Source organism: Helicoverpa zea, chromosome 4 (genome assembly GCF_022581195.2).
Source record: "Helicoverpa zea isolate HzStark_Cry1AcR chromosome 4, ilHelZeax1.1, whole genome shotgun sequence".
Taxonomy (NCBI): domain Eukaryota; kingdom Metazoa; phylum Arthropoda; class Insecta; order Lepidoptera; family Noctuidae; genus Helicoverpa; species Helicoverpa zea.
Genome location: NC_061455.1, coordinates 6,172,151 through 6,191,657, shown reverse-complemented (window position 1 = coordinate 6,191,657; position 19,507 = coordinate 6,172,151). Strand labels below are relative to the sequence as shown.

The following is a 19,507-nucleotide window of genomic DNA, read 5'->3' as shown; positions in this document are numbered from 1 at the left end:
GAAAATGTTTTTGTTGAGTTCAACCCTTACTTCGCTCCCTCACTTCGCTCCGTTCATCTTAATTCTGGCAACGCTCGTGCTTATTAGCAGACTGATAATGCGATGAATAATTTACGGAAACATTATTTTATATTAACTTCTTAATTCGTTAAAGCTTTCCGTTTAAAAGGGGTGGTGGAACTTTGTAATTTTTTGTTAAATAGTTGGATAAGATGACTTTTTTTTTATTTTTGGTAGAGTTTGAAGCTGATTACTCAAGTTAAGTACGAAGGTATTTGAGAAAGTTTCCGGCACTATACATGTGGATTTATATTGTGTTGCTACAAGATGCATATCTTGCTACGCAAACAGACAGATCACTGATAAGATTGTAGCAAGCAACGCCCTCTATCCCAAACGGTGTGACGAGCATTTTAACACCAGCTGTAAAATACCCATACAAATAATATATGCCTCAAAATTCTCAGAAATATCAATTAAAATTTTTCATTATTCTGTAAACCCTTCGAAACTGGCTTTTGATGTCAAAGGATTCTCTCATAACGCTAGGATTTCAATATCGATAAATGATTAAATAAAAGACGGTAAACCCAATTTTAATACCGCATGTAACTGACAGCAGGTCTAAAGTGGGTCTGAAAAGACAGACTAATTTATTTCAAGCGATAAATGAAGGCTTCTACAGACCTTTGTGCCTTTAAAATGACTTAGCACCAAAATTTGTATGCCTACTTTGTACTGTAAACAGTCAATATATTTAAATACATAGATTCTCCTACTCGAAGTTTAATAAAACTCTCCATGTAAGAAGTATTTCTTTGCTTTGCCGTATCTAGAAAAATATTGGATTAGTTTTCTCGTTATAAAATGTTATAAAGCAATAAAACTCCTTGGGATCAGATAAAACGGATAGTTATTACTGCTGATTTATTACCCTGAACTCCTGTGCTTATGTATCCAAAAGTATATCATTTACAGGGTGTTAACCACCCAAAATATTTATATGATGAGGATCCGTTTTGCGTGTATTTTAGAGGCCGCTCATATTTTAGAAGCGGGTTTTATGCGTCATGACTTAATGCTTTTATTCCTCGACTTTTAGAAATAAAAGAATAAGTTCCTACAACAAATTCACGTCTTATTGAAATTTTATGAAACAATATACCTTGTGATGAATCGTAAAACAATAAAAGGATCACGGAAGCCGGTCAGTTAATATAAGATATAAAAATCAAAGAGCGCTACAGTCTAATTGAAAACCCCTTTTCTTTTTATGGAGTTCGTAGTTTATAGGCACTTAAAGCGATACTTTCGTGAATGTTGCGTCTGTAATAAGAGTTATATAACGACGCAATGTTATTCGTTCGCTCCGAGATTATTGGCGGAGCGTAAGGTTGTGAGGGCAACTTGTTTATTTTCTTTCTTGGTGTGTATTCTGTGTATAGAAAGGCTTCAGCTTATCGCCAGCGGGCAGCCGGCTTCATATGAACCGGCCACCTCACGCCCCTATTTGGGATATAAATCATGGGAAACACACATTTCCTTTCCACAAAATGCTTAGGGCAAAGTCTATTTTCTTTGCAACGTTATTGATAAATAAAGGCCAACTGTGTATTCAGCTGAAAAGCTAATGATTTTTTGACATTAAAGAAGACATTTTGTATAAGATCTATCCTTCCGTGTGTCTGATCAATAACATGTTACTTTTTATTTATACTGTAAAACTAAACACAAAAGAAATACGTTTAGTAGGTTTTAAAAAATCAAACTCCAAAATGAAATTTGAACGGATGAATGAAATCTCAGCAAGCAGTGGCAGTTGTAGTTTAACGAGTTTGAGGATTTTAACTAAATCACAACTGAAACTTCACAGCAGTACCGTGCACTAAGTACTTCAGCAGTTGCACATTTCGCAACTGAGAAAATATGGATTATATTATCTATTGTTCCCAGTCAGTATTTCATATTCCATAAGATTAGTAGCGCACAACTTCTCCGCGCAACTCCGAACGAGTCTAAAGCGCAAGAGTAAAAGGCTCCCCTTTCAGCTAATCCCATATTTTAAATCGGATGTTAGTTTATTTTACATTCCACTTAGCTCCTAAGAAAGATAAACAGCCAACTGAATGAGGTTACTCGCCTTTTTAACATGAACTTTTAACTGATTAAATTGAAATATACCTTGAAAGGGGAAACGGAAACTTTACCACCCTCCTAAATTTCAACATTCAAGAAAAGTTATGGACGAGTGTTCGTCGCGAAAATTTTCGGAAGATTTACAATAGTCGGATCTCCAGTGTGTCTATGGTAAACGATGAGAGTACTCCCTAACAAATTGAAAATCAATGAACCGCGGAATTCAATTTGATATTGAAAGCCATCTCTCACGTAGCCTCGCAGGGCGCGGGTGGCGTCGCAGAGCACTTCTCGATATCTCTCTCTTTGACTCCGTTTCACACATAAAGCCATACATTCAAAAGACATTCAACTTCACAATTTAGAGGTATTCAGCACGTGTAGGAAGTAAATATTGAACAAAAGATGATTGAATTACGTTATTAGCTTTACGTGAACAAGTAGCGTTACGTGGTATGAGTTATTGACATTCTGATCGATATGTATCAAGCATGAGGAATATTATGCGTATAATTCATTGTTTTTACAAGAAGAGTAATAAAATACCTGTATTATGTCGAAGAAAAATATGTCCCGTTTATCAATTGGATTTCTACGATTGATCCACAGAAAACATATGAACTCTAAGAAATTGTTTTTATAACAAAACTAATACTTATTGTACCTACTTATAACATTCATAATTGGACTTCCACATTGAAGCAATAGAAATACCTCCTCCTCAACGTAATTTAAAAAAATCTTGATTAAAACCTCATGCAAGCTCAGTTTCAAGTATGCCACCTTCTCAACAATTAAAAAAAACGTAGGCAGTTAATATAAAATTGCAGAAAACACGTTTTATATCGGCACCGAATCCATTAAAGTGTGGAACGATATAATTTGTACACAGAAGGCACTACGGTTCATAGCTGTTAACTTCGAGTGGTTACTGATAAGGCAGCATAAGTCTTTGTTACTGTATAATTAAACGTAATACTTCGTCTGTTTCTTGTGTTTACAGTGACTTATCACGCAACGGATTGAAAGACTTTGTGTAGTTAATAGGTAGCCAGTTGTAAAGTTGTCTGCCCGTTAATTAGAGTTGGGGTAAATAGGTTTCAGTAAGGCTGACGACGTTTCGTTCCTTATTGTAAGTCTACTCATATGTAAATGAATCCTTGCCCAATACTTTTCTTTTTCATCATTAGATACAAAGTTTGTACGATGAGAAACAAATGAATGTGTAGTTTTACATTGAGTATTCATAACTGGTATGACAAGTATGTACCTACGTCATGTTTGTTTAACTTAGAGATATTTGTAGTTTTTGTCATAGATGGAACAATTTTTTAATAAGCAATTCGCATAAATATCTTTCGTCATTCGTTTTAATAGATTATTTTATTGCGAACAATACTGTTTCGAGCAATATTTTTTAATAAACGCCCAATTTATCTAAAACTGTTGTTAATGTTGCCGCTAGCAAATCTCTTAAATAAATGTACATAATTTGTTAAATGTTAGTTACGACTTTCATTTCGAAGTACCTAGCAATGAAAGTTCGAAGTACTTTTAGTCATTGGATAAATGCTTCGGGGTGGATTAATGTTCCATTATTGATAATGGACGGGCTATGTGAAAAATGTCCAAAACAACTGGGAAGAATAATAAACATTGTTACCGTTATTACGGTACATTACCCCCTACTGGTATGAGGCGGAGTAAACATAGTGCATTAGCTACTTGTCATCCCCTGAAAGGGTTAGTAGGGGGGACTTAGGGTGATCTCATGTTTGATACGAAGCTTGATAGTTCATTTACCTACTTATACCTTGTCATGTTTGACATGTTTGCTGTTATAAAACCTTTATGTACAGCAAAATGTTTTTTGTGAAATTCTAGTGACACCATATAGAATAATTACTTTAAGTGAATGGAAATTATTAATTAGTTGATTGCTCATCTGCTTAGTCATTTTGCTAACGATGATTTGGGACTTGCCAAAATTGTCTGTACTAACCCGACATCAAGAACACTCAGTTTAAATTCTTCGATTCTTCTTTCAATCTCATCTTTGTTTCTTACAGACTCTATCAGCAAGTAAAATAATATTTATAACTTTAAAATTACGTCTGTTTGATCTACCACTACTATTAACTACATATAACAGGCATAGGCTATATTGCCTTATTACCTTTCCCCTTCAAGACAGAATGACGCTCAGATGATCAAGTGGGTCACATATCTTGGTGACGTCGCCGTTATTGCATCCAGTTGAAGGCGATGCCACTAGGTGTCGACTCCACCTATTCAGAACGAATTTGATGCTCGCGATATATATGTGTTGCCATCCTTCACAGGATTCATATCTTTTGGCTTACGTTACATCTTACTTGCTTGGAAATGATGAATGATTTTAATTTTGTTTGTTTTTTCATATACATGTTTGTTTTTTTAAGATATTATGACTTTGCATCATAGCAAAGTTTGCATTCTTAGGTATGTATGACCAAACAACAGCTCATTTTTGTAAAGAAATCATTTTGGTTATATTACCTACATCTCAAAAGGGCCCTCTTCCTCGTATTATCTTATAAATTACATCTAAGTATGTAGTTATTTTTAGACGTAGCCCTGAGTGGACATTGTCGTTTATCATTGGAACACGTACAAAGTTCAAAGACCGAACAAAAATAGCGTTAAAGTAACTTTTAGGTAGGACTAAAGTAATCAAACTGTCAGTCAGACTTAAACGGAATCTGATATGAAAATAGTTCAGCTTCTTCAATACTTATGTAATAAGTAATTCAGTCGCCAAGTAACAAGTCATAAACGTGACAAACTTATAGTACATTGTAATACTGTTCATTGCACGACATGTCCTCCTCCTCGTCATTTTCTGAAATATGATTTCCATCATGAGTATTCAATAAAATATTACTGTCAAAAACAGCCGAATCACGTTTATCAAAAACAATCTCTCAATCTCAACTAAAATAAAAGATTAAAAAATAAACAAAAAAGAAAAACCCCAAAATAGTAAACCCCGAGGTTCGTAATCTAATATGACGTGTTTAACTCAAACAAGATAATTTCATCACAAGCACACTGCCTACAGCTGAACGTGGATAACCGAATGATTTGCCGATCATCTCATTCCGATGATATAATGTGCGATTTAATATGTCAGATACCGTTTCGATATCATGTTTTCTCTTTTCCCCATGGCTTGCTTAATATTTCAAATATTTGTCTAGGATTGGGTAAACGCTCATATCACAGTCTTTCTGCGCTCAGCCTCTTATCGAATGATCTCGCATTCGAGCCCCGTGGACATTTTGCGGATTATTCGAACAATTCCTGTTCCAAACTCAAGTTACGTTAAAGTTCAACAGTCGTATGATTCAATTATTGCTCCATTCATACGGCTATGAATCTGCTAATAGATTTAGTAAGTCATCGACAAAACAGTCTAGCTTTGAACTCAGTTTCGCCTCTGCCTTTGGCGAATTAGTAAATTAGAGAAATGCACAGTTGAATGCACATACATTCATTTGAGATCGGGAAGTTTTCAAACACACGATTTCACATAGTGAACGGAGAAGTGGGCATTAATTTCGTTCACTAGCAATTGATTTCGCGAGAAATGATCGCGTCATCAAAAATTATTAACTTAGTTATCGGCGAAAATACACAGCCATTTTCTCGGGCAAGGGATAAAGTAAATTGAATTATGTGATCGGGGATTGATCCGTATTATGGGAAAGACGGATATCCGAATTGAATATTTCAGGTTACATAGTTAATCCTCGCTATTACGATATAGTTGATAGAAGTTGCTATCTCTATATAATGGTTTGCAACAATCGCTCCGTGCAAGCCTCACAGCATAATCCGAAAAGGGGAAATACGTAGAATTACTTGCTGATATTAATTCGACTATATCTTATCACGCACCTAAAATCTATCGATTTTAGAGCTAATACTTCTTTGTTTAATGAAATGAAAATTGAAGACAGAATACTGTTATTCATTTAATATTGTTAAGTAGAAAAATTACTCTATCGGAAATTACATATGTCATTTCTGATTTGCTAAAAGCATGAGTAGCATGACATCAGAGTTATAATCAGGAACCAGTTCATAGAAAGTAGATATGTACGCATGCAAGGATCTAATGAAATCCTGAGTACAAAGTTGGTGCAATCACACTAATGCACAGTCTCTACATGTCTCTGCATGGACGTATGACGCAGATGTTTTAGGCCAGATAGGTAGTCGGAGACCAGTGAACATGGTTTGATTATTTATCTTTCAGTACCCATATATCTACAAAGTGATTTTGGGATGCATATAATGAACATTTTATAAAAGTTGGACTTAACTTTTATACATATATTTGTTTCTACTAAACAAGGAAGAAATATGGATTCACAACTATTAAAATATGGATAACTTGAATCCTGATGCAACCAGCCACAAGAGTTTTGCCATGACTTTATTCAACATTTTCTAAGAGAAATATAATTTCTGTTCATATCGTGGACTCCATTGTAAGTACTCGTAGCGACTCGTAGCTGTTCGTAGCACAAAGGCCTGTTGCTACGTCGTGTTTTTTTTTATTTATTTATGGACACTTTTCTCCGGTCACATTAAGAGACCCGACTTGACCCGGAGGACAATAATACGATTCGCTGTTCTTGGAAAATAGTGACCATTAAAAATTCAGGGTGACCTTTTAGTGGTATGAACAAGACAATGCTACCGGTGACTTGCTTTGATGATCGTATGTTTTCTCGTTATTATTGATAGATAAAACAGTTTTGTTAGATTAATCAGACTACGTTTAGTTTTGATCTGTAAGGAGGGTTTTGATCAAAAAAGGGTATTTCTTCATATTGACAAAAATATTTGTGCCTTTTTTGTGCTTAAAACACTAACATAACTATACACTACTACACAGTAGATTGATAACTGCGTTACATCAGATAGAGTCAACCAAATCATCCATCGTCCCACTGATGCCTGAAATAAATGCTATTAATTTTATATTCACCGTTAATAAATAAGCTTTGTGCTTCGAAAAATACTTTCAAAAGAATTTGATTCGAAGCCCGAAATGTTTCATAAAGAGCCGGGTATTAAAAGGCCTTCAACGTTTTACCATTTATTTAACTTTGCTTTATATTTTTAAGCAATCGCTAACAATGTAAGTATTACCTGCGACGATGCCCAAACGATAATTTTTAATTTCCCTCGGGAACGTTTCTTCCGCGTAAACGAGAATCGATTTCAATCTCAGTTAAAAGTTTTTGTAAAGTAACACCAGAATTCGTTCGGGAGTTTTCCACAAATACAACAGCATATATTTATGCTTTTACAGTATCACCTGGATCTACCTGAGTTTTTTAAGCATTTTATTTATATGAGAGTATCATAGTTATGTGACTACCTGCATGACTTCCATAAAGCATATTATCCCGTTATGCCATCTAGTGTCCGAATTTGTGGAAAACTGACTGCAATACGTGCTGAGTTAAAAAGAAAGCTTTATGAGAATTTCCTTATTTTTTTAAAATTACAGTACGTAGCTGAGATTTCATTCAGGAAAATAAACAAATGTTACCAACCCTGTAACGCTTGGTAAAACACAGAAATTCAACTAAAGTCTTAAATTGTCACACCGAACCCCTTAGATGTAACCCTTTACGTGACAAAAACCACACCTACCATGGGTAATAAAAACATTTGTTTTTGTTTACAATTATGTTTTATTTCCTTAACCCGTTATGAGTGAATTTGGAAGGGTTATATAATGTCATTGCAATCCTTTATTTAATTTGCTGGCATAATGAAGAAAGGGGTCTTTTTCATATTTTTTTCTTTTTTTGTAACTTATTTATTTTTTGTGAAGGAATGGAATGCATTTACTTAGAGGATCTTCATTTGTAAGCAATGCCGATTATTGCTAAGTAAAACACAAGAAGGTTGAGGATAAGACAAAAAATTCTCTGTTGAAACAGAAATTTCCACTTATTTACTGACCAAGACCTTATACCATTATATAGAAAGTCTTTAAAGATATTTCATGTCATAACAATACAGACAAGTAAAAGTTTCCATGTTACTAAGAATAAAATTTAAATAGATAACTAATTAGAAACTTTATCGCATTAATTAAAACTTCCAAAAGTGAATACGATTATATACAAATTATAATGTGAAAAGTTTGAACATCTTCAGTAGTTAGTGTTTTAAATAAACCCTCATTATTTAAATTACAGGACACTGTTATACGGGATCCTCGAACACGGTTTTTAAAAAAAACTAATTTTACACACAAAAATGATTATATTGGTTTTTCACCACAATTGACAGTATTTAAGGATATTTGGACACTTAGAAATAGTAGAACTAGAAATAGGAATAGTAACGAATTGGTAATTGGAAATAGTACCGATATGTGTCGAGAATGACAACAGACTGCCCGCGCGGGCGAATCCGACGTATATTTATATTATTATAATTTGCTGACATAGCACCCTCTACATGGGGTTGCAGTATTAAAATAGGGTATAACAACCCCCCGCATAAGACCGAAATTTGGGGTTAATTACCGAAATTCGGAAAGGTTATACTACTTCCCTAAGTCGCGGTAATGGGATAGAAGCGATAGAATGCAGCGAAGCGTTGTCGTTCTCGACGTGAGTATCGTTATCAATGTTTACATTGTTTCTATTGATAACAAATGCATTCTTATATTTTAATATAATTTTAATTAAGATGTATATTATAAAAGAAATTACAATTAACAAAATTATAAAGGTAAGTATTGAATAATGCGTCCCGTATTTAATAATAAATGGTTTGTCATCTATGATCTTATCTAATTCCGCGAATATTTCTTTATGTTTGTTTACATTAGATGTTAAATCGTCTAAATCGATATTTTGGAAAAGAATAGGGGACGTATTATTATTAATCGAGTTATAATTGATTTGACAACATGAGTCATTGATAATATTAAAATCTAGTATAGGGCTAGGTATACTTATATTATAAGAGTCATCGGAAGTTATCAGTCTTACACTTTTTGTATAGATTGTGCACTGTTTTGGGGTATCTAAAATACCCGTACCGGACACTATAATCTCACGCATTTCTGAAACACCACACTCGATAGACACTTTATTCGGACGAGACTGCACGAAAATCCACCGATTGTTTATTAGTGGTTGCCAAATGTCTAGCTCGCCGAATATGGTTTTGGTAACACACCGTTTAGGAATAGCATTAACAGTTTTCGTTAATAGTTCACTTTCGCATATCGGGTTATCACTTGTCGTCGAGATTACCGGTACTTCGCATAAAAAGAACTCAGAGTATATGGTCTTACACTTACGTAAACTATCTAAATTACAATATAATTGTTTACTATTAGAAATAGCAATATACGAACTAGTAGGAGAGATTAAACTATAACTATTTGGGTTATCCACTCTATGAGGAGTAGGCAGAGCCAAAGTATGATATAAATTGAATTCCTCATTGGTAACGAGGGGCACTTGCAAAACAAATACAAGTTTATTCTTAAAATAATAACATGCAACATTAGATATACTTAAAATTAAATGAATATTATCTAGGCTTAATGATATAGGAATCCCAGTGTCCCGTGGTAGGTGCCTATCGTTATCGGCGAGTTCACGGTATAGTTGGGCAGGCGTTACAATGTTAGGATGTAGGATGTTTTGACTACTGAGTATAATTGCGTTTATCAAGTCTTCGAGTTGAAACGATAATGTAAGCAAAGAGCTTTCAAGGTTGGTAAGTATGGAATGGACTTTTGTTTCTATGATTAAATTGTTTGTAATTTCTGTGATATTTGTTATTTGTTTAAGGAATGATATTAATGATTCATTAATGATTTCTTGATTGGTTTTTAATTTGTTTATAATATTTTTATAGGACTCTAAGGTAGAAGTAGTAACTAAGATATTTTCTTTTATTAATGTTGCCATTTTCTTTTGATTATTTTGTATAGATTCTATAGCAGAATCGTATTTAAGAGCGTCGTCTTCATCAAGCGTGCCGAAAACGTGCTTAAATACTGTACCTATACCGCCAAACCATGCATTACGTTTGTATCGCTTTGAAATAAGATGATAAATAGAATCATATTCTCGTTGAACGTCTGTAAAACGAGCTGTTAAAGGAGATAGCGTGTTTTCACAAGAAGTTAAGTTAAATTTTTGACAGTTAAACCTTAATGTACCTATGATTTCATTCAAATTAGTAAGATGAGGTTTTATGAAAGATATATCTACATAACTAATTACGTTTAAATTACTCTTAATTATTTTAAGTTTTCCCAGGCTATCGAAGTAGATACCAGCGTTTGAAGGATAAGGCTTGACAAAGTCCGATCGTGCATCGATTGGAATGCTGAAAGATAGAATGAAATATGAATTAGTGTTGCTCATCGGATGAAACTTCAGCAGGTTTTATTTCATCGAAATGGTGTGTCACATGACGTCGATTTATAAGAAGAGTGACAGTGTTATTATTATGAACCGATATGATTTTATATGGTCCTTTCCAAATGGGAGATAAGGCTTTCCTTAGTCGTAAATGATTCTTAAGATAAACTAGGTCGCCAACCTTGTAATTGGGCGGCGGTTTAGTGTGATTGTCGTAGTAAGCTTTTGAATGTTCCTTAGATTTTAGAATATTTTCTACTGCCTTTTCTCTAGTAAATTTGAATTTGTGTTGTAACATTCTTATGTAATCCGAATATGTTGTATTAGGTGTAGTTTCGTATATCGAGTTTGGAATGAATGGTTTATGGCCAAAGACTAATTCGTAAGGTGTAAATTTCGTGGTGGAATGAATTGTCGTATTGTAGGTAAGCATAGCGGTATATACGTAGGTAGGCCAATTGTCTTGATTATTATTAATGAATGATTTTAAGTACTCTTTAAGTGTAGAGTGGCTGCGTTCGAGAGCTCCTTGCGTTTGTGGATGATAGGGTGATGCCCAGAGTAGTTTTATCTTTAAGAATTGGCAAGTGGTTTTAAAAAGGTCAGAGGTAAAATTAGTACCTTGATCGGTAAGTATTGATTTAGGAATACCGAAGAGAGAGACGAAATGGATTAAACAATCAGCTGATTCTTCAGCTGTTGTGCTGCGTAGCGGATAAGCGACAGAATATTTTGATAAATCATCCTGTATGGTGAGTATATATTTCAGCTTTGCTGTACCAGATTCAGGTAGGGGTCCTACTATGTCTAATGCTATTCTTTGAAATGGTGCAGTGGAAGTAGTGGTTATTTCCATAGGGGCGCGATTAAGTTTCCTAAGGGCTTTATTTTCTTGACAGGATTTGCATTTCTTGATATAGTTTTCTATGTCACTTCTCATTCCCTTCCAATAAAATTGTTCTTTAATCCTAGAATACATTCGTGATGAGCCTAAGTGCCCGGCGATTGGAATATCGTGGTTTTCCCTTAGTATTTTGGGTATTTCACTCAATGTAGGATAAATTATTTTATTTACGTAAACGTGTATGCGGATTGGAGTGTCGTGAAACAGGTAAGTCAAAATATTGTAGATTTTAGTGTAGGAATGTCGGTCGAAAGGGTTTTTGAAGTCAGAGGTAGCTATATCTGTGATCGATGAGTCTAGTATGATGTCATTTCTCGCTCGTTTCAGGGTGTTGTATATATCAGGATAAGATGATTCGTCGAAATGGTGAACTTTAGTAAAAATTAGGTAAATATCTTTATTTTCTAAGTTTATTTTCAGGAAGGAATGGAGCTCTTTTTCAGCGTTAAGAATTTCGTCTTTGTCTTTATCACTAGAGAGTATTTCAGAGATGTACGGGTTTGATTCGTCTAAGTCGATTGAAGTGGGTATTAATATAGTTTTATAAGGGCATTTGAGTAAGTTTTCGTTATGTTCAGTTATAATGGTATTTGTTTTAAATTCTTTACGCGATATTGATTTCAAAAATTTGGAATAGTCTTCGTCGTTTGCTTCTGATTTAGTGTTAGATTCTGTTGGCGAAGGTATTTCGATGTTATCAAAATTGGGGTCTATATCAATACTCTGTGGGCTAAGGTCAAGTGGTCCTAGGTCTATAAGTTCTGGTAAACTGTCTTCGGTATGAGTAGGGATAGCGTCATGAGCAGTATCAGACTCGGGAATAGTATCCTGTTTACGATTAGTGTCGTTGTTTAATAATTCATTATCATCGAATGTGAACGGTATATAAGAGGGTAGATCTAAGAGGGGGTCTTCCAAAGGGTTATCGATTAAATCATTAGGGCTTGTAGGTGAAGAGTCGGGAGATGGTACATCTATTGGATTAATTGGGAATCGGGACAGAGCGTCAGCATTGGTATTAATTTTTCCTTTCTTATGGATTATATTATAATCGAATTCCTCTAGTTTTAGGCGCCAACGAACTAGTCTAGATCCCGGGTCTTTACAGTTAAAAAGCCATTGAAGTGGTTTGTGGTCTGTTACGATAGTGAATTTACGGCCATAGAGATATGGTCGAAAGGCTTTCGTGCCGAAAATAATAGCGAGACATTCTTTTTCTGTGACGCTATAATTGCATTCAGCTTTGTTAAGAGTGCGGGAAGCAAAAGCAATAGGCCGATCCTTACCGATCTGACCCTGAGAAAGGATTGCGGATATGGCGAAGTTAGAGGCGTCACATGTTAATAGAAAGGGCTGTGAAAAATCGGGATATGCTAATATCGGTGAAGTGGTTAATTTGTTTTGTAATGTTTCAAAAGCGAGTTGTTGTTCGTTATGCCATTTGAAAGATGCGTCCTTTTTTAGAAGGGATGTTAAGGGTTTCGCGAGTTTGGAAAAATCTGGAATAAATCGTCTATAATAAGATACAAGACCCAGAAATGATTTTATGTCTTTGGGGGACTTCGGTATTGGGAATTCAGTGATAGCTTTTATTTTTTCGGGGTTCGGTTGCACTCCATCGTTATTTATTAAGTGACCTAGGTATGCAACCTCCTTGCATAAGAATTCGCATTTGTCTGGTTGAAGCTTAAGATTATAAGTTCTAAGTTTTTCGAATACAGCGGATAAGTTCTGAATGTGACTAGCTAAATCAGGGGAATAAACGACAATATCGTCGAGATACACGAAGCAGCGAGAGCCTTGAAGTCCAGACAGGCAAGTGTTCATAAGTTTTTGGAATGTCGAAGGAGCATTTTTAAGGCCAAATGGCATTCTCGTAAATTCAAAATGTCCTTGGGGTACGGAAAATGCGGTTTTGGGTGCGTCTTCAGCAGCAATAGGAATTTGATGAAATCCTGAAGCCAGGTCTAATGTTGTAAAGTACTGACTCTTGCCTAATTGATCTAGTATTTCAGTTATTTGTGGAATGGGGTAAGTTTCCCCTATTGTTATGTCATTTAATTTTCTGTAATCGATAACGACTCTCCATTTGCGTTGCCCCGAAGCATCTAGTTTTTTGGGGACTACCCAAATAGGCGAAGACCAGGGTGAGTTTGACGGTATAATTATTTTTTGATCTAGCATTTTATTTATTTGGTTTTCTACTTCCTTTTTATGACATTCGGGAAAACGATATGATTTAGTTTGGATAGGTATATCGGAGTTTGTTCTAATTTTATGTTCAGTGGATGTAGTATATGTTAATTGTTCGTTTGGGAGATGGAAAATGTCAGAGTATTGTGAGCATACTTGTAGTAGAGCATCCCTTTCTTCGTCATTAAGATGGGAGGTCCTTAATTGATTTAGGACTTCTTTAGTTCTAGTATAAGTGTTAGAGGGAATTGCTGATGTGAGAACTGGTATAGATTGTTCGTCTAGAGCTTGCAAGGTAATATTTAGATTGGGATGGAGTACAACTGTTTCTTCGGATGTATTAACAACTGTGATATTGATTCGTCTATTTGGTTTTACTTTGACTATACAATTTGCAATGAGTAGTGAATCAGATAAGTGTTGGTCTAATATAACGCCTTCTTTAATAAGAGGGTTGCTAACTGTACATTCAATGACTGCTTCTGTACGAGGTGGTATTTTATATATAGGTTCAGAGAAATGCAGTGTGATGGAGTTTTCATCGAAACGTAGTATGTTCTTGTAATAATCGATTTGGCATTTAAATTTTTGCATTAGGTCATTTCCTATTATACCATCATGGCTAAGACTTATGTTCTTTACTACATGAAATTCGTGCGTGCAAGGTTTTGGAGAATTTGGAAATAGTTGCATTTGAAGGCTTCCCATAGTAGGCGTTACCGCGTCGTTGGGGTCAATACCTTTAAGTGTGATAACCTCATTACTTAGTTTTGGGATTCTGGACATAGAATCGAGTTTTAGGAGACTTACACATGAACCGGAGTCGACTAGAAATGATAGTGGATGATCTGCGAATGGAGTTTGGACAGTGACGTGAGGTAGGTATCTTTTCTCAGTATTATTATTTACTTCATATATTTTAATATTTTTTTTATTTTCCAGGTGCTGCGATGTAGGAGAGGTGGTTTGCCCAATCGTGGGTCGTGAACTAGTAGAATTTGAATGGCTTAGGACTTTTGATACTGAAGAATTAGTAATTTTCTTTGAATCTAATAACGATTTATTTTGAGTGGTTTTGACGGATTCAGCGTAAGTTTTTATTTTTAATATATTGGATTCAGTGGGTTGAGTTTTATTTTTAATAATTGATTTTGTTTGATTCGAAGGACTCGGAGGAGACAGTGAATTTGTTTTTATAAGATTCAATGGATTCGGAGGATTCAGAGGATTCAGAGGATTCAGAGGATTCAGAGGATTCGATTTAGTAGATGAGCCAGAAGGTATGGCATCGATTTTGATTCGGTGAGGGTAATTTCCCGAACGATACCTCTCGGGAAATCTTATTCGTTTAAATCGGTCGAGTCTACCGTATCATAACCGCCGTCGTTATCTTGGACTAAATGCACGGATCGGGGCTGTCCTTCATTATTGAAATTTGTCTGGCGACCGGATGTTGACGGTTGGAAATTATTAGCAAATCTATTGTTATTATATTGTCGTTTGCGACAATTTTCTAAAGTATGACCTACGTTTTTGCAGTAACGACACACGAGGTCACTTGTGTGAACTTTCTTTGAAGTATCCGATACGCGGTATTGATTTGGCATCTGAGGACGATAGTATTGGGGTTGTTCTCGTTTTGGAACAAATTTAGATTTGTCTGTATTAGGAAAATATGTTGGCTTTTTCATAAACGCATTCGACAGTATCTTTTCTTCCGCGACTGCGAAGTTTACTGCAGCATTGAGCGAGTCGGGATCACGACATCTAACTATTTGTGATAGTCGTGGGTGAAGGCCGATAATAAATGTATGGAGAGCTAGATCTTCCATGGCTGCTACGCGTCCAGCTATTTCCGACTTTTTCTTAGTAGGTATAGATACTTGTATTTCGGTAAGTAATTTTGCTAAGCAGGTTTCAATTTTAAGGGCGAACTGATTAACCGTTTCATTTTGACCTTGTTTACAATCTTGGAGTTCGGAGAGTAAGTGTGCATAGTGTTTTCGTTCTCCGAACTGTTGTTTTAAGAACTCTACAAGCTGTTCAAAAGATTCAAATTCTTTAATACTACATATTGTCTCCGCCCTATCTATGAGTTGACTTAATATGTATCTGAATAGAATTGGTTTTTGAGTTTTATTGGCTATATTATAAGCACTTTGGCAATTGGATATAAAAGGGTTTAATTTGTCTCGGGACCCATCGAATGGTTTGATAAACTTTAGTAAGACATTTAGTTCGACCTTTTCTTCAACCTTTTCAGAACGGAGTTGTGCACCTCTAGAGCCACTGGGAACCTCTTCTTTTAAATCGTCTTTAGACATTTTGAAATAATTGAATATAGAAATATAACGCTAAAATATTAAAGTTAAGCCTAGAAAGTACACAAAAGATTATAAAATACAAGTACAAGTATAATAGTACAAGGAGCTGTTTCCACACCGTGTTCGCCGGCTCGAGATTCAGAGCTTATCAGTGATGTCTGGTATGCATTACAATAACAATCACTCGCTGTTGCAAGGATTACAATTTTGTGTAGCGACTTAATATTATGTAAAACAGATAGTAAGTTAAGAATTTATTAATTATCAAGATGTCAATTAGGGAATTGGAAGACTCTGAGTTCTATGCGAGACAAGTGTATATAGTATATCGTCACTCACTGTAGTATTGTCACGACAATGAAGATCTGCCACAGCATGATGATGAGGCCTGATTATAATCAAGGCTCAGGAACAACTCCACACAGCACTTATTTTATATTCCACAGGATTCACTAGCACACAATACACACGCGCACTAGGATGTTGAAGGCATATTTGGGTGAACGTTGTTTATTATTGCCTTTGATTATTGAAGAAAACGTAGCACTGGCACTTTAATTTGTAAGGTTTGTCCTTTGGAGACGTATTCGGGATATATCTGTGTATATATTGAACTTTCGGTATCCCACCGCTGCCACCAAATGTTATACGGGATCCTCGAACACGGTTTTTAAAAAAAACTAATTTTACACACAAAAATGATTATATTGGTTTTTCACCACAATTGACAGTATTTAAGGATATTTGGACACTTAGAAATAGTAGAACTAGAAATAGGAATAGTAACGAATTGGTAATTGGAAATAGTACCGATATGTGTCGAGAATGACAACAGACTGCCCGCGCGGGCGAATCCGACGTATATTTATATTATTATAATTTGCTGACATAGCACCCTCTACATGGGGTTGCAGTATTAAAATAGGGTATAACAACACGTAAAATTCATGTTTTTAACTAAAATTCATTTAATTACACGTAGATTGGTCTAGTTAGAGTAATTAGTTTTGTATATTGTTGCGGACTTGAACTATTTGTGAAAAATAGGTCACCCTTTTATTTAATAATAAACGTACAAGACGAAAAATCGAATGTCGTTTCACAGAACGTTCCAAGAACAAAAATAATATACGTTTTTCAAACATTACTTTCTTCTATACATATCTTTGTATGAAGAGATCAAAGGCACATGTTCTCACAAATATCAATATCCATTTAATTCCAGTTCCACACAGTTTCATTAACAAAACACAAGTTCGGCCATACTGTAAATTGTAACTCTTACAAGTCAGTTAATAAACAAGAAACCAAGGAACGAATTACTTAGATATGTAATTTGACAAAGGTACAAACGACCAACAACCTAACTAAATTAAAGTTACCTCTGCAGAAAGTGGGTTAACCTTCCAAATCCCTACGTGGTTCGGGAGGCTTTTGGCGTCTCGTCTTACAGTGGAATATTAACTCTTGAACGCTTACACCGCCAACATTGAACCAGCTTCATGAATATTTTAACATGTAGTATTCGAAAAAAATGAGTACCTGTTTATATTTGTAAAGAAAATTCTAAATAACAAAAGAAATGGTCGTTCTCGTCTAGACACTTAGAAATTTTTATCTTTTCTTATTTTGGAAAGTGAATGTGAAATATAAATGAAGCCTAAACTGAAATATTTTGAACAAGCCATTTGCGGCAACAGTTATTTTATAGGTTTTGGCAGTTCGCTTCGTATTGGACGTGGTGAGAAAATGACTGCCGAGGTTCTTGGCGAACCTCATCGCCGGAAACAATATTTCGATAGCAAAGATGCTCTTTACACACCTATTTATGAGGAGAACTATGTTAATATTTTGGAAGAGGTTGTATGTACTTGAGGAAAGGGGCTTATATAAATGTACGTGTCTGACGGTGTTAAACAATGAAATGGAACGTCCAATTCTTTCGCCAATGCGCGCGTTTAGGTGAAAATTTCGGACAATAATTGTGTAGGGCACGCGTTGTTTGCATACCTTGTAACTAATTGAATTAGTGTCACGGTTCTGTGCAAATTACTCGGCTAGTTTAAATTAACTTGTTCCGGGCAGGGGCGACTTTGGCCCTAAACTTCCCTAATTTTGTGAGCGCAACATCAAACTGTGCTTCCCCATATAACCCTGTTTGGTCCCACGTGAATTTTCTACACTAATTAGTTTCCACCATGTTTATTTTACTTAAGTTTGCGTACTACAATGATTTATGACAGCGCTGAGTGCTATGACACCATGTTTTTGGGTTTTTTATAGCTTTTCGTTTAAGTGGGGGCCTTCAATAGTGGCGACAAGTGTCTTTAGTATGGTTATCAGACCAGTGTCGTATAATTTTATCTCATTAATAATGTGTTACATAACTATTCTGATACTCTGTATATTCTAAACATCAATTTCGTTGAAAGTGTTAATGTTTTCGAAATATAACATCATTTATACGTTTGTGTAGTATCTTTGTGATCGATACTTACATATAGTTACTTGGCCTCTCTCAAGCAGTTCAAAAAAACCAAACGTGAGACAAAAGTTTACCTGACGATATCAACCTTTTCACTTACAAATAAGGACTCACAATAAAACTTGACGAGACAGACTTTAATCTCCGCATCTATTGACCCCTGACACAATTATGTTCTTGACTAGGATGCGTGTCAATGGGTGCCGTCAAGTGCAACGCGACGTCAGCAGGGTTAGCACTTTGCAGTTAGTCGTGTAAAATCAATTACGCGGTATAGTACCGTCCTGGGCGGGCTAACCGCTGGGATTAACGGCTTAGGTGCGGTACCCAAGCCTTTTACATTGCTTTTACAAAACATATACGGGACACTAAACTGTTTTTTTTTTTTGTACAAATCTGTTTTAATTGCGGGTAATTTACAGCGATCTGTTGAGGGTTTTTTTTATTACAGCACCATTTTACGTAACTATTAAGGATATTGTGTAAATTACATTACATTCAATTTATCCACAAAAACACTGAATTGATGACGTATTATCGAACAACGAGTATCATGTGAAAGGCGATTTTATTTCAATAACAAGATATTACGAAAACAAAATTATATTTTAAATATTACAGGTCTTTAAAAAGCGAACAATGCAATAAAATAGTGTCACGCTGGGTCCCGGGGCGAATAAAATTTTACTTGTATTAAAATTTTAATTAAAACAATTTGTTTGATAGCATCGAATTCTTTAAAAACTGTGTACACCATTGTATGGCTGAATCTGAATAAAGAGAAGCACTTCTTATCAATCTTTACTTTAATTCCAGTCCGGTCATTAACTATTATGAAACTTTACTTAAATAATTCTTAAATATTTGTTTATATTTATAAATAGCCTTTGCGAGGGCATAAAATAGAAATGAAGATAATTTTAATGAAAATCATTTTATCGTTTCATGAATTAATTATCGCACAATATGTAAGTTCAGACGTAAATAATTAATCTGTACATAG

At 35.1% G+C, this 19,507-nt stretch overlaps 1 protein-coding gene across 1 annotated transcript in view; it reads right to left on the bottom strand.

The window, feature by feature from the left end:
- Positions 1-16,949, bottom strand: part of LOC124629669 — a 116,909-nt gene extending 99,960 nt beyond the window's left edge. Inside the window, exons 1-2 of the mRNA XM_047163182.1 lie at positions 16,359-16,949; positions 9,170-10,563 (exon numbers count right to left, since the gene is read on the bottom strand). Of these exons, the coding sequence (XP_047019138.1) occupies positions 9,170-10,563; positions 16,359-16,396 (1,432 nt within the window). The 5' untranslated portion in view covers positions 16,397-16,949. The remainder of the gene's footprint in view (positions 1-9,169; positions 10,564-16,358) is intronic.
- Between the last annotated feature and the right edge of the window lie 2,558 nt (positions 16,950-19,507).